This window comes from Nestor notabilis, unplaced genomic scaffold (assembly GCF_000696875.1).
Source record: "Nestor notabilis isolate BGI_N333 unplaced genomic scaffold, ASM69687v1 scaffold9135, whole genome shotgun sequence".
In the NCBI taxonomy this organism is placed as follows: domain Eukaryota; kingdom Metazoa; phylum Chordata; class Aves; order Psittaciformes; family Psittacidae; genus Nestor; species Nestor notabilis.
The window spans coordinates 39,773-55,359 of NW_009927837.1; the positions used below are offsets into that span (position 1 = coordinate 39,773).

At 39.7% G+C, this 15,587-nt stretch overlaps 1 protein-coding gene across 1 annotated transcript in view; it reads left to right on the forward strand.

The window, feature by feature from the left end:
* Positions 1-943: 943 nt before the first annotated feature.
* The window catches only part of LCLAT1 (lysocardiolipin acyltransferase 1), a 75,599-nt gene continuing 60,955 nt past the window's right edge, over positions 944-15,587 (forward strand). The window contains exons 1-2 of the mRNA XM_010014240.1: positions 944-1,108; positions 4,437-4,635. Coding sequence (XP_010012542.1) covers positions 944-1,108; positions 4,437-4,635 — 364 coding nt within the window. The remainder of the gene's footprint in view (positions 1,109-4,436; positions 4,636-15,587) is intronic.

Below are 15,587 nucleotides of genomic sequence, written 5' to 3' on the forward strand. Positions count from 1 at the left end.
AAAAGTCTCAAATCCTCTAAGCCAGGGTGGGTTGGGAGGTATCAGCCGCTGCTTGCCTGCCCTGCTGAGATGGGAAGGAACTGATGTTTGGCATGGCTGATAGGTCTCGCAAGCTTTGTGTAGTTTCTGAAGGAGGTGACGTGTAGACCCTTGTTAGGTAAGGAAGGGGTTTCTGCAACAGTGCTCAGCAAGAAGAAGGAAAACAGAGAAACAGAAAAAGCAAAGTTCCCAGTCTTTAGAAAATGCTAATGTTGGTACGTTGCCACTTACAAAGATAATGGCTGAAAAGTTTAATGTAACAAGTGTTCTTAGGTGTTTTTAGCAGGGCCTGTTGTGATAGGATGATGGGTGATAGTTTTAGACTAAAAGAGGGGAGATTGAGGCTGGATGTGAGGGAGAAATGTTTTACAACAAGGGTGGTAAAACACTGGCACAGGTTGCCCAGAGATGCACCATCCCTGCAGACACTCAAGGCCAGGCTGGATGTGGTTCTGGGCAACCTGATCTAGTTGAAGATGTCCCTGCTCATTGCAGAAGGTTGGAACTAGGTGAGCTTTGAAGGTCCCTTCCAACCCAGAGTATTCTATGATTCTTTTATACAGCTGTTTCACACCTTTGGCTAAAAGAAAAAAAAAAATTAGCTTGCTGAAGATTTTAGAGTGGAACTGTGTTCTGTAGTAAGTGGAGGAAATCATGATGTAGCTAATACTTTTATGATCCCTTTAATACCCTACTGCTCCTTACAGATCTCTGTGTTTATATAATCATTCTCTTACTGCTGCTGGTGAAGTAGAACATTTTAGTTGTGTTTACAGTCATCATATGTTGTTGGCCATGGGAAAAAAAAGAGGAATATTCCCTCAATCTGGATTTATGGACTTGAGGAGTTATGTATTTGCTTTCAGTTTATCTAACACAGTGCCAACTTTCTTTTTTCAGAGCCATGGTGTCATGGAAAGGGATATACTTTGTACTTACACTATTCTTGGGAAGTTTTTTTGGAAGTATATTCATGCTGGGTCCTTTTCTACCTTTGATGTTTATCTCACCGACCTGGTATCGCTGGATCACCGATTCCATTGTGGCCACTTGGCTCACGCTCCCAGTGGTAAGTTTCAGTTTGAGTCAAGTTCTGAGCAACCATTTGTAATCCCACAATTTCTGGTTTTTTGTTTTCTTTCAATGCTTTTGTTAAAACAGGCCTTAACACACTTACTATCCGTGGAGACTTAGGTTTTAGCTCAGTGGGCAGATTGTCCCCCTCTTCTTCCACAGTTTAGTTTAAATGTAAGCTAATGCCATGTCTTTATAGTACTCTTGAAAAGGCCTTGTCGTGCCATCTCTATCCAGTGTCAGTTAAGTGCAGATCAGACTAGGTGAAGCACTAGGAAGCTGGAGGATTTTTGTAAATTACAAACTTCCTAAATGAATCCTCTTACAAACTCTTCCTTTCGAGTGTGCTCCAACTATATAATTAGGAGAATTACTCACTGCCTGGTACACTGTTACTGATCTTCACTGTTCTCTTACTTAATCCCTCTTAGAATTTAGTCCTTGTAGTTGAATTAGAGAAAATGATTTCAGGTGAAAGAGAAGAACTGCCCCTACAAAGGTTGTCTTCCTCACTTACAATGCATCAACTTTATAGGTATAGGAGTCTGGAAACGAGTAACAAAGCTCTTCCCTGAATTGTTCCTGAGGAAAGGCAGTATGAATGGGATCTGTCTCTTCATCCGTCCTCTAAAAACAAAGGGACTTTGTTCCTCTAGGCCTTTAAAGATTTGTTGAACATTTTATGAAGTAAAATGCTATATTGGTATGCAGAAGTACATATCTTGTGGCATAAAGAAAGTTTTATCTTTATTATATATCAAATAGTTTCTGCTTTCTCTGTTTCTGTCTTGAGTGGTTTAAAAGGGGCGTGAGCTGCTTCCTGTTCTAAAACTTTTGTCCTTTTCATCATTACTAAATGCAGTGAAATTTGGAGGGAAGAAATAATTACCCATAAAGGGAATACAGGCATTGTTAGTTCGTGTCATGATGAAATTTAGCTGAGTACTGATTGTGTTACAAAATTGACCCTTTCTCTGTTTGTGTCCCAGTTCTTCTAAAATTGCAAACTCCCAAATCAGATACTGGTATTTTATCTGATTAGCTGCCTGGGCTTTAAAATCCTGGATTATTACAACTAGTCTGTGGTAACATTTGTCGTCCAGAAGTTTGATTTAAGGCCACACTGGACCTAAACCAAAATAATCTGAATATTTTTGTGAAAAAGATCATCTTGTGAGGATCATGAGGATTTAGATTCAGGAAAGGGGTCTCAAAAAGATTTTACACCCAACCTTTTTGAGGCTCAGACCTTGTCTGCATTTGTTTTCTGTCCTTAGACTTACTCGATTCTTAGTTAGGAGAAGCAGGTACTTGGATTTGTGTCTCTAAACAACAAACTAATGTGGGACCAGTTGAACTCCACCAGGGTAACTCTGACCCTGACCTCTGTGGAGTAAGAAAGAAACTTCCACCTTCCTCACTCCTCTGCCACATATTATTTCCTTTCTAGCAGAGTCTGTAGGATGGGACAGTGAGGTGGGTCTTAAGTGTTTCAATTTAGTTCGGCTTATACTAACACTAGAGTATGTAGAACAGGATATCTGTTCATTATTACGGTTAACTAGATGTTAAAGATGTAATGTGACTCTTACTAAACTATCAAAAAACCCCTGCTTTCTTTTCAGGGAAAAAGATAACTGTTTACCACTTTGAGCTATGCAACCTATTCTGCCTTTGCAGTGGTCCACAGTTACTCTTAACAGCAACACCTTTGCCAGAATTGTAGTGAGCTATGAATAGTATTAATATTTGGCACATATAATGCTTTTCATTCTGAGAGCTTTTTGCAATTGCAAGAATGTCATTCCCAGTTTACAGGTCATTTAAACTGAGAAATTTGTGGTCTTTGAAGTTCTGTGGCACAGAGGTGGCAGAAATATGAACAGAGTAGAAAGTTGTTTTACTTCCTAGAGCTCTGTTTTAATCTCCAGACTTAGCTCTTTTTCTGTATTTTTCTGGAGAAAGAATGGGTAAGAGAAGGTAAGGAGGTAATTTGAGGTGCTTCCATTTTTGTATGTTAAGGCCAAATGTTTATTCCTCTACACGTCCAATCATGTTTTGGTGGTTTCTTTTTCTGCACTAACTAAGTAGGACAGCGTCCTGCCAGTGGCCTCAAGTCATACCTCTAGGTATCTGTTGTCTGCATCTGTTTCTTGGGATGTTGTACCTTTCCACTGTTTTTCCACTAGGCATTAAAAGGTTGCAAGGCACTAGCATTCAGTCATCCATATTTTTGAATTATTTGCCTCGTCCTGGTCTTTTGCTGAAACCAACCAGCATTCCTCCACACACTTCCCTGCATGATTTGGACATGGCCATGGATCAGAAACCATCTTCATTAGGCAATTTGAATGTTGTGTGAACGTGGCCAGAGCATGCTGTTGGGCCCTGATGTACAACTAGTTGAGTTATAAATTTATGATCCAACTGTGCAGGTTATGAAACCAGACCCTTTTAATCTTACTGTGTAGCTCTTGCCTGCTTTTTCCTTCTGATAAACCACCCATAACTTGACCCTTCAGAGCTGCATATAGCAGGTAAAGCAAGAACCATGTTTTTTATGTGAACTTCTGGCATCACTGGCTGTTTAGGCAAAATGGAGAAAGCTGTTTGCCCAACCTCGTTTGTGTCCTTTGAAGTTTGATGCTTGTTCTGGGATATGTAAAGGCTCTTCACAGATGACTGTGACCACCCACCACCAGTGTTTGGTGGTTGATGCTTTTTGCCAGTTGTGGGGTAGAGGCAGGTTTCTAGGTAGCAGTGTAGAGCTGTACAGACGTAGGTCTGCATCACTGTACTGTGTCCAAGCTTGTTTGGGATTTCTCTCTCTCTGCTGCTCTTTCTGCCATTAGGTTCTAGCTATTTTTGCAGGTGGAAGTCAAGCACAAACATGCTGTCCATTCGGATCCAAGCAGAAAGCAAGGCTGCTTCTGATGCCTTCCCAGCCCTGACAGTATTGAGCAATAAATTATTTGTGCAACCAGTCTCTCCTTAGAGTACCTACCAGTCACTTATAACTGATTCCCTTACTTTTATTCTTACGTGATAGTATTCCAGGAAAACCAGAGAAAGGTAATAATATTGGACGTTGATTGTAAAAGAGTGCTTTTTAAGAAGCCCTATTTAATTACTGTTTCCTTTTTCATTAAACAGTCGACTGTTACTGTGGGAAAGCTGGGTCCTTTATTAGAAAACAGTCACAAATTTGTTTACCAGTGATTATGTGAGTGAATAAGTGAAATAATTCAAATGAATTTTTATCGCTAATGGGCCGATGCTTTTCTTCTGGGAGTACAGCCATAATATTGAGATATTATTTCTAGGCCTTGCTGGAAATGGTGTTTGGTGCCAAGGTGGTTGTCACTGGTGATGGATTTGTTCCTGGAGAAAGGAGTGTCATTATCATGAACCATCGCACACGAATGGACTGGATGTTCCTGTGGAACTGCCTGCTGCGATACAGCTACCTCAGACTTGAAAAAATCTGTCTCAAAAGCAGTCTCAAAAGCATTCCGGGATTCGGTAGGTCACTAAACCCTGTCATTTGAAGGGAAAATGTGTTTAAATTTTGCCCAGCACTGGTCATACCCTGCTAAATAACCTAGGTTTAAATTCTGTTTCGGTACTTTAAAAACAAATTGTGCACAATATGTGGCATATTGAACGATTAAACTATAGATCTCTCAGGGGACACCCGGACTTCATGCTTAAGCATTTCTTTTTACAGATACTACATGTGCTGCTGTTGCTTATAGGTAAAAATATTTCTGCTTTATGTACTGAAAGTATTTGTCAAAAGTTTGAAGAAAGATCTTGAGTCTCTTTTCAAAGTCTCTTCCAACGCTTTGTTTTGATGCTGTTTCACCCCATGTTGCAAATGTTCTCATCAAGCTTCTTTCTTCATTATTCAATTTATACTATTGAGAAGATTTATAAAAAACAAAAAGCCTTGTAGGCAATTGCAAAGTTGATGGTTCATTTTAGTAACTGTAGTTTGAAATTGAACTTGGTTATGCAAAATATGCTGTACAGGATATGAAATAATCAGTATTTATAGTGGTGTAGGCTGGAAATGGATCCGAGTTGCACATACTCAGAGAAATTGTTTAAGGCCAAAAATTGACATTCAAATGGTTTCTGAATAAATAGGCAGACTTAGCTGAAATAAAAGCATCTCTCTGCCTTCTATTTATCTCTTAGATTTATTTGCTGTTTTATACAAAACTAGCTCGGGTAGGATATGCGTCAACTTTATGATGTCAAAAGAGTAACCTTATTTATGGTTCCCTTTTGTCGGGCCATTTATCAGAACACATCATTTTGGCAGGATTCCATACTGAGGAGCTCTCGTACTGTTGTGCAGTTATTGCATTCATTTGCTGGGCCTTTAGTCCTCTTAAGAGCGAGCTGCAACTATGTAAGATAGTTTCTTTTCCCTAACAGTCAAACGTTAGGGTCAGTTTTACTTGATCAAGACATCGCTTTTAACGTTACAGGAAATAAGAAAATATGTATTTAGATAAATGTTTTATAATACAGCAGAGATGTTTTGAAATCTTCTTTGGAATCAGCTGCATGTGCAGCTTTTAAAGCAGTGATGGAAGATGGAATCAGGAGTACAGGCTGGAAGGTTCATAGGTTTATCTCTTCAAGAGTAGCATATATTTTGTTTGTAGAAAACATTTGTATGTGTGCTTGTTAATACCTTTAATGAAACTTTCAGGCCAGCTCCAGGAGTTAGGAGTTGCTCAGAGGTAGATTTTATTATACTTTTTTTTCCCTCTAACTCTCCTTTCTTTGCATAAACTGAGCACATCTGCTAAATTTGCTGAGTAGGCTCAGGCAGATGGAGCTGTGGCAGACAAGTGTTAGCAGACCACAATGCCATCTTTGTTCAGTCTGACAGAGTAGCTTAAGGTGCTAATGAAATTCTGGGCTCGTACTCCACTTTGTGGGCTGTGATGGTAGACATTTACTCCTGTTGTCTGTGCTACAGGATGACAATTTCTGGCAGTAGAGTGGGTGCCTGGATCTGTAGTGTTATAATCCACTATTATTATGCCAGATCCCTAAGTACCCTCCACAATATATAGGCTTTGAGTACTTTGGTTGCAATGTTGTGAATTACAGCTTATTTTTTAGTAAACTGTTAATGTTGTGTTATTAATCACAGGATGGGAATTTAACTAAACAACATCCTTCATTCAAGCCATAATTTGATGCCTAAAATTGCAAATGATCAGCTTCTATCATAGTGTATTTAAAAAGAGGCCTTAGAAATACGTGTCTGTTCAGTCAGACTGTGTTTTGGGTGGCAGATTCTTGCAAAATAAAGTATTCCCCATAGCCACTTAATTAGGGGTCAGTTGGAGACTCTTAGATTAAATGAAGATTGTCGGAAGATGACTTTTGCGTATATGCAGTTTGATAGGGCGGTGGTATAGTAGAGAATGATGTCTAAAGAGGACAACCCTGAATCTCATAGGTAAGAGTAGAATTTCTCCTGATTATCTCTAATGGCCCTGCTGTGCTCTGTGACAGACCTTTCATAGGTGTTTGTCAGATTTAGTTTTTGGTTTTAAATTATGTGTTTTATATATGAAAGTTTTGTTTTATGAGCTTGTAAAAGTGAGAAGATAACTTGGAAATCAACTAGATACTTACTATAACTGATCTTGAGATGTTGCTCATTTAAGGTTTAATATTTATGGAAATTAAACCAGCTACTTTAATCATGTCTTTCAGTGGCATCTTTTCACATACTCACATGAATTAGTTGTGCATAGTCGAAAGTGTAGGATTATGGACATATTCATATATTGGCTAGATGTAACTTCTAATAAATCCTCAATGTTAATTTTGCTTTGAGTTTGAGAAATATTTTAAAGAATATAGTGTACTGCTCTCAGTGTCCTTTTTTTTCTGATCTTTCAAAGGCTTTTTGTTTCTAACAAGCATTTTCTTTCAAATTATGTGTAAGATAAGGTTTATCTTGCAACCCTTTCACTTCTCCGAGTCTGAAAAACTTGCTAGTATTAAGCATAGCACCTTTGTTGTCGTAAGTACTTTCCCATTTGGGGTGTAAAAATAGGTCTATGAGAGATTATACTCATCCAAGTGGTATAAGGTGAGTGAAGAGCAAAGCTTGGAATGGAAATAGATCCAGAGTCCTTGTTGCCCCCTTTGTAGGTTAAAAGTATAAGGGTATCAGATTTAATGAGTCTGTGTTACAAGTAGGCAGTTATTTTCTAGTTAATTATAATTAGAATTGGAGGAGTCAGTATTTCAAGCAGTTGCATTGAGTCATTTATCTGCTTCTTGAGTTACTAATTCTTTGCATTCCAGTGTATGAAAAAACTTTAAATTGATTAAAGGTGAGCCTTAAAAAAAGCCCAAAGAAAAACAGATGGTTCCTTCTTCCTGGAACTGTGGCTTTGGCTTGATAAATCGTGTGCAGTAAAGTTTTCAAAAAGAGGTATTACATTTCAGTAATCTCAATTTCAGAAACATTCTTGCAGTGTTTCAGTACAACTTGCCAAAGTTGGCGTCTCGAGGGAGCACTGCTCTGCTCATAGCCGTTGCTGCAGTTTCTCATCTGACATCATCAGAAACTACTGACACATTCTGCAGTGTCACTTTTCAAGGAGGATTTCTAATGGCATTGACAGTTTCCTGCACAGTCTGACAAGACAGGACTTCTCTACCGTACTTGCGATAGACCTCTACAACTTGTATTCTCACCTATTCTCAATTAAGAAGGAGTAGCACTGAAAGTGATGCAGATGATGATGCAGTTGTGTTAAGTATGTGCTATGGAATACATGCTGTTCGAGTAGCTACCAAGGGACATAAACAGTAATGTCAGATGACCAGATAGTAACTAGAAGACAGTTGCATCCTTACTTATTTTTTCCTTAATAGTTTCATTTGTAAAAGTCTTGTGATGTGAACCAGTAAGATTTCACTGGAAATAGAGATCATAGAATCATAGAATGGTTTGGGTTAGAAGGAACCTTAAAGCTTGTCTAGTTCCAACTCCCCGGCACAAGCAGGGACACCTTCCACTAGAGCAGGTTGCTCCAAGCCCCTGTGTCCAACCTGGCCTTGAACACTGCCAGGGATGGGGCAGCCACAGCTTCTCTGGGCACCCTGTGCCAGCACCTCAGCACCCTCACAGGGAAGAATTTCCTAATGTCTTATCTCAATCTCCCCTCTCAGTTTAAACCATTCCCCCTTGTCCTGTCCCTATAGGCCCTTCTAACAAGTCCCTCTTGAGATTTCTTGTCAGCCCTGTTTAGGTACTGGAAGACTTTAATGATGGACAATTCACATGTTTTGGGTGGGCTTGCAGTGATTTGTATTTTAGTGGTTGAAAGTAGCTTGACATCCACATGAAAAATAAATTAAAATTTGAGTTTAATTTGAGCACTCTAAGGTAAATTGATGGAAAAATGAGAGAGAGTCACCAAAGGGGTTAATGTCAGTGTATGGCTGCTATGCAAGGTAATATTAATCCTGGGTTTGCTTAATGCAGATGGAAAAGATAAATAACACAATAATTGAGTGTACAAATATAAAGTATGCAGGTGCTGCAGGGACTGTCTTGAAGATTTACCATTTCGAAAAGGCTTACAGAGACTGCTAAAGCATGGAATTACAGGTGGAGCAGATTGGGGCAGGAACAGGTAAGGTAAAAGACAAGGTGATGGAGGAAAAAAAGAATAATAAGCAAAGCTGGCAAACATCATAGAATCCCAGAATGGTTTGGGTGGGAAAGGACCTTAAAGCTCATCTAGTTCCAACCCCCTGCCACGGGCAGGGACACCTTCCACTAGACCAGGTTGCTGGTCTAGTTGCTGAGTAGTTAGAAGCAAAGAAAACTGAGTAACTCTGTCCAGATCATAGAATCATAAAATAGTTAGGATTGGAAAGGACCTTAAGATCATCTAGTTCCAACCCCCCTGCCATGAGCAGGGACACCACACACTAAACTATGTTGCCCAAGGCTCTGTCCAGCCTGGCCTTAAACTCCTCCAGGGTTGGAGCATTCACAACTTCCTTGGGCAACCTATTCCAGTGCCTCACCACCCTCACTGTGAAGAACTTCTTCCTTATATCTAACCTAAAGTTCCCCTATTTAAGTTTAAACCCATTACCCCTTGTCCTACCACTAGAGTCCCTAATGAAGAGTCCCTCCCCGGCATCCTTGTAGGCCCCCTTCAGATACTGGAAGGCTCCTATGAGGTCTCCACGCAGCCTTCTCTTTTCCAGGCTGAACAGCCCCAACTTTCTCAGCCTGTCTTCATACAGGAGGTGCTCCAGTCCTCTTATCATCCTCGTGGCCCTTCTCTGGACTTGCTCCAACAGCTCCATGTCCTTTTTATGTTGAGGACACCTGAACTGGACACAATACTCCAGATCTTCCATCTCCAAATTCAAGGTATTCTGTGGCTAACATTGCTTATTCAAGGTGTAGGAATGTTTTAGTTGTTTTTTGCTTGTCTGGTTATAGTAGCTCTCAAAGGCTCAAGTTAGGTTTGTTCCTTGTGTTAAGTGCCAGAGAGAGGAAAAAACAAAAGGACTTGTGCTGTGTTTCAGCACTGGCCTTAACCCCACCAATTTTTACTTCATGTCAGTTGATCCATTATAGCTGTCCATGTGTGCGAGCTTCGCCTGAAGCAAATTCAAAGTAATTTGAGTCACCTTAGTTTTCAATGAAGCAAAGCAAAATAACTCAAACGATCCTGCCTTGGCCACAGGCTAAGAGCATGCACACCGACAGCTATGATGGATCAGCTACCCTGAAGTAAAATATTGGTGTTGCTAAGCCTAGAAAATTTTAGCATTTAACTCAATTGGAGTATAGTTAAAGCATCATGCTGCAGGGAATCTGTGTGCATTTATATTGGCGTAGAAGTGTTTGTGCTGCCACAGCTACTTCCATAGACAGGGGTATAAATACTTAAGCATAAAGTGTCTTTGTTAAGGTTATAGCTGGATTTGAATTCAGATCCTTATCAATAGAGCAGATTGGTTTAAAAAATCAACATTGTAACCTACTGAACTTTCTAGTAGAGCTTATGTCTCAAGTGCCTTTGTTATGTTAAAATAGGCTGAAATGAGAGTTTTGAGGAGCTGTGACATTTTGTCTTCTAGCAATTCAATTATGAGCTGCCAGACTTTAATTACCTTAGAGTTGTTATCCTACGTGATTTTAAAGTGGAAGTTGAAAAGTATGCTCTTTAATGGAAAGGACAATTGTTATTCTACCAGTTGTTCACAGTGAAGACTCTCTTGAAGAAGGTTTAAGTGTGAGGAAAAGATTATTACTTGGAAGCAAAAATGCAGTTTAATTTGACTGTAACTCTACATGCATTTTTTTTACGGGGAATAAAAGGCTTAAGTGCCCCTTTCCCAGGTTGGCTCTTCCAGGAAAGGCATAATAGGAATATTTTCAGAAGTATACCACAGAAATTCTCCTGACTCTGTCTGGGATGAGGGGAAAAAAACCCCAAACAATCAAACCCTATCCCAACTTTCATTAAAACTTTCCTTATGCTTTCTATATGATAAGGACTCCATATTCTCTTCATCCTCTTTGGCTCTCCAAATGCACATCGGAATAGTGATATTGGATGCTAACCTTTCTCATTCTGACCATATTATAACTGACAAGTGATGAAGAGGGTGGTTATGTTGTCCAAACTCACAGAACAGCAGAATTAGGGTGGTATGTTTTCCCGACTTACATTCCTTCGCTGGTGTCAGTGGGGTTATGCAGCATCTGTACTAACTCATCAGGCTGAGCTAGTTTTGTGGTCCCCCCGTAAGGAGAGAGAGCATCTCAAGAGGATGCAGGCCTACAGAAGAAATAATGTGTAGTGAACATCCATGGCAGAGACTTGCTCTTTTTCGTAGGGCCTATTCTTCCCTGTGATCAACAGCCAGAGGTTGTTTCCTTTCTGTCTTTGGAGACTCTGGAATGACATGGGGCTTTTCTCTAGGTATGTGTTGGGCAAGACAAATCTTTTTGAATACTTGGATTCTACATGTGCTGTTTCACTGTATTGATGAATTTTAAAAATGCATTAGGAACAGCAACTTTAAAGCCATCCAGAGGTTCAAGCCTCTGCTTTAGTTTGCTTTAGGTTTTGCTAATGTTCTGTTATTCTGATTGTCCATGTCAGGGTACACCTTCCACTAGAGCAGGTTGCTCCAAACCCCTGTGTCCAACCTGGCCTTGAACACTGCCAGGGATGGGGCAGCCACAGCTTTTCTGGGCACCCTGTGCCAGCGCCTCAGCACCCTCATAGTGAAGAATTTCTTCCTAAAGGGAAGAAATAGACTGAATGAGATGTTTCACTATGACATTGGGAGTGCTACTATGAAACTATATTTGTGAATTTTATCTCTTAGCTAGGTTTGTAATTTGCTCAAGGAATTCATTAAATCAGATGGTAGATGTTCAATTCATTATACTCCTATTAACTACTTTATTGGAAATGAGCATTGTATAAAAAAAACCCAACTTGCCAGGAGCAGAGATGGTGCTTTAAAGAGTGTTTCAAGAAGCCTTTTTTTTTTTTTTGTCCCCCAATTTTCCTAGTTTTTGCACTCAAACCATTACATTGAATTTAAGGAAATATTTTAATTTTCATTATTAGACCTACAGCTATCTAGGAAAAAAACCCAAAACAACAAAACCCACAGTAAAATGGCCGATCCTAAGAGAATTTGCAGAAACCTGTTCAGCAGACTATACTGATAAAAAATTAACTGTATGTACATAGTAACTGTAACCTGGCTTCCAATGTGATTTTCTGTGTGCTAACATCTTTCCAATACCTGTGGATCTTTGAAATAAGGAACATTCAGAATTGTGTGGTTATTGTCTTGTGGGTATTTTGTGCAGCAAAACACTTAGAATAACAAACTGTTAATGGACCCAGTTATTTGTCTACAGTGGGATCCTGCACTTCCGAGTGATTTCCCTTATTAAGCCTTGATGTCTGGTTCCCTGTTGCCTCAAAAGCCCTGATCAGGACCAGACCCCTGTTGTATACAGGCACACTGAAAAATGCTTGAATTTTTGACCAAGATAATGCTATGAAGAAACAGTGAATGATGCAGTGAAAGAAAAGAGGGAGGATGAATGAATATGAGAGTGAAATCCCATAGTTAAGCCTTCTACTTTCCTACTTGTTCCTATTTCTTTGTGTGTGGGGGGTGGGGGTTAGTATTGTTAGCTGTTTTGTTACATTGCTATAGGAAATACATAGATATGATTTTCTTGATGTGCCTTTGGTTTCAATACATAATATTCCACTTACAGAGGCATGACTTTTTTTTGGGATATCTAATTTCAGAGCTACTTACGGAAATATACGTAAAATTATGATACAAAACCAAACACTTTCTTTGCATAACTCACCTCTTTCTTATTTTGTTCATTGCCACTTCCATCCCTAGTATCTACGTACTCCCAAATCACCTTTGCAATGAAAACACACTTAAGAAATTTCAGTTTCAAGTGTTGTTTTCTGTTAAAGGGTTTTGGGGTGAGGAAAACAGAAGTGCCGGGTCTTAGACTTTAAAAAGCTGTATGCTTGCAGCTAGCATTTTAAATACAATGCTGTAAATTCTCAACCTGCATGAGCTATAATTTGCTTTATCCCCAAGGCTAGGAAGGAAATTCTGTACAGCACATTTCTCTAGTTCAATAGCAGGCTTTCCTTTTTGTGTAAGTGTATTTTTTATTCTGTGTACAATTATGTCCTGACAGAATATGTATCATTAGCATGTTACTGGCGATTTGAAGCTGCTTTTTTCAGCTCTGAAAAGTTGATTTAAAGGTCAGGGTGACTAGTTACTCTACCTGTTAGGTTTTTGCACTGCTGTTTTGCAGTTTTGAATAAGAGCTTTGCAGTGTGATGCTTTCTGTATGCTCTTCCAAGCGATGTTAGTTATCCAAAATGTCAGCTCCTACAAGAAGATTGTTGTAGCAAAGAAATTGATTTGCATTGTTATGATTTCTTTAGCTTTGCTGTTTCTCTGCTGTGCTTTTTTAACCAATGATTTCTCAAGAACCTGCAAATCAAAAGGCAACCGTTTTCCCCCCGTCATGTAAATGTTGCCTTTGCTAGGAAAATTCCTGTTGCCCAGGAGCTTTTAGATGACCAAAAATGCTGTGCAGATAGAGCAAAATATAATTACTTCTGTTGGACAATATGCTGACCTAAACTTAATAATGAACTGAACAGCAAGTCTCACTGCAGGCTCCACATGAGGTGCTTCCTTCTGCTGCTAGTTCAGAAATCTTGCTGATTAGCAAAACCTTTCATTTTGCCCATTGCTTTACTGAATTCCCGTTTCTCTGTGCATTCCCGTTTGGATCCCACATCGTGCCTCAGACTTGTTATGTGTTGTTTTTCCAGCAGCACAATGCAGGCACGCTGTGGAATGGAAATCAAAAGAGCTGCTTTTGCTTTGTTCAAAGGCATGCGTCTGCAAGCCTGTGCTGGGTTTCCTCTCCTGCTTCAATCTGGTGGGCTGGTGAGACGTGTAAACAGCAGGCATTTTTCCCCATCAGTGCATGGATCAGGGTTTTGGTTGAAGGCAGTAATTCATCGTTTTTGTTGCCTTTCGTTGGATGCATTAAAGCTTGAGGAAATGTGGAAGATCCTTCTACTGTCATAGATGGTAAAATAGTTTGGTCGAGTGTCCTGTGCTGGGCTAAGTGGGGAGGAAAACCTGAGCCCTTTACTATTAGTCATCTGGGTGTTAGATAACCTGTTCTTATTTGAGCAGTCAGGACTGTTTTGTCTAATTAGATATACACTTAAAGATAGAATAGTTCTTCCAGAACACTGGATGTTATCTATTGGAAAGGTGAGAAAATCAAACCTGTTGTTTACTTTAAAAACTGGATGCCTCCCAGCTCCCTTCCCTTCTTTGTTTCTTCATCTTCTCTGACACACTAATGTAATGTCATTACATTACTGTCTCTGTTTAATTTTTCATGGCCTGTACAGACTCCAACACTTAGAACAGGAATGGGAAACTGCTGCACTATATCCTCTGCTTTGAAGGAGTTCGGTTGGATAAAATACGAGTCACCCAAGCAGCAGCCTTCTTGCTAGCTAAAGGTGTTTATAACTTGATGTTCACAGTGCTGTTAAAGAATGATTGCTAGAAAGAGTTTATATGCAAGTTTCCATGTAATTTAAAGCCTTGTGCTGCATGAAGAAAGGTAGAGGAGAGGGTGGGAACTGACAGTGATGTTTTTTTCCATGCTTTCTCTGTTAGACACTGAAACCAACTCTTCCTAAGGAGCTGCTGACCAGGGAAAGTATCAGCAGGCTTTTATTTTACTTCTTGTTTCCCTTCTTTCTGCCTATGGACTCTGTTGTAATGAGAATACAAGGGCTGAATAATTTAGGCATGGTGTGTGATACCACACAATAAAATGGTTTAGCACAGTACAGGTTTTGCATAAACTAATTTAGGTGTAGTGCCCAGGATACATGCAGAAGGTCTGGAATGAGGGGTAAGAATGATTGCAAAACACGAAAACCACAGCACAACTTTCCTAATCTTTAAATATTTTTCTGTCCCATTTCAGAATTGTACATGGTAGAGTACAAGGCATTTCTGTTTCTGCTTAAAATACTTTCTTCCTTTGCCGTGTCTATTTTTATGAGTTTGGTTTCAAATGAGGTATCATAGAATGGTTTGGGCTTGAAGAGACCTTAAAGCTCATCTAGTTCCAACTCACTGCCATGGGCAGGGACACGTTCCACTAGACCGGGTTGCTCCAAGTCCCATCCAGTCTGTCCTTGAACCCTTGCAGGGATGGGGCATCCACAACTTCCTTGGGCAGCCTGTTCCAATGTCTAACCACCCTCACAGTGAATTGTGGAGTATCTCAAGTTATAAGGATCATCAAGTCCAACTCCCCACTCCTTGCAGGACTACCTAAAACTAAACCTTATTACTAAGAGCATCGTCCAGACACTGCTTAAACTCTGACAAGCTTGGTGCCACCACCACTTCTTTGGGGAACCTGTTCCAGGGACCAGCCACCCTCTCAGTGAAGAACCTTTTCCTAATGTCCAGTCTGAACTTCCCCTGATGCAGATTCATACAATCTCCATGTATCTTCTAGGCAAAACAAATATTTTGGTACCATTCGGTATTTGGCACTAGAGTAGTGAAATGTATTGTGCTAGAGGAGATGACTAAATGCCAGAAGAAAGCATAGTTAAATTATGCAAGATTTCTTTTTCTGTTACTTTAAAATTGACTGTTAGTTTTTTGCATATGCTTTGTTTAAATATGGATAGCCTCTATTAAAAAAGCTGTACTGATCCTTCTTGACACTGCAGATGTAGGAATGTGATACATGCATTAATGCACATAAAACGTTGTGGTCAAAGTTTAGTTCTGTTTATAGAGGGTTTTTAGCAAGTACAGCA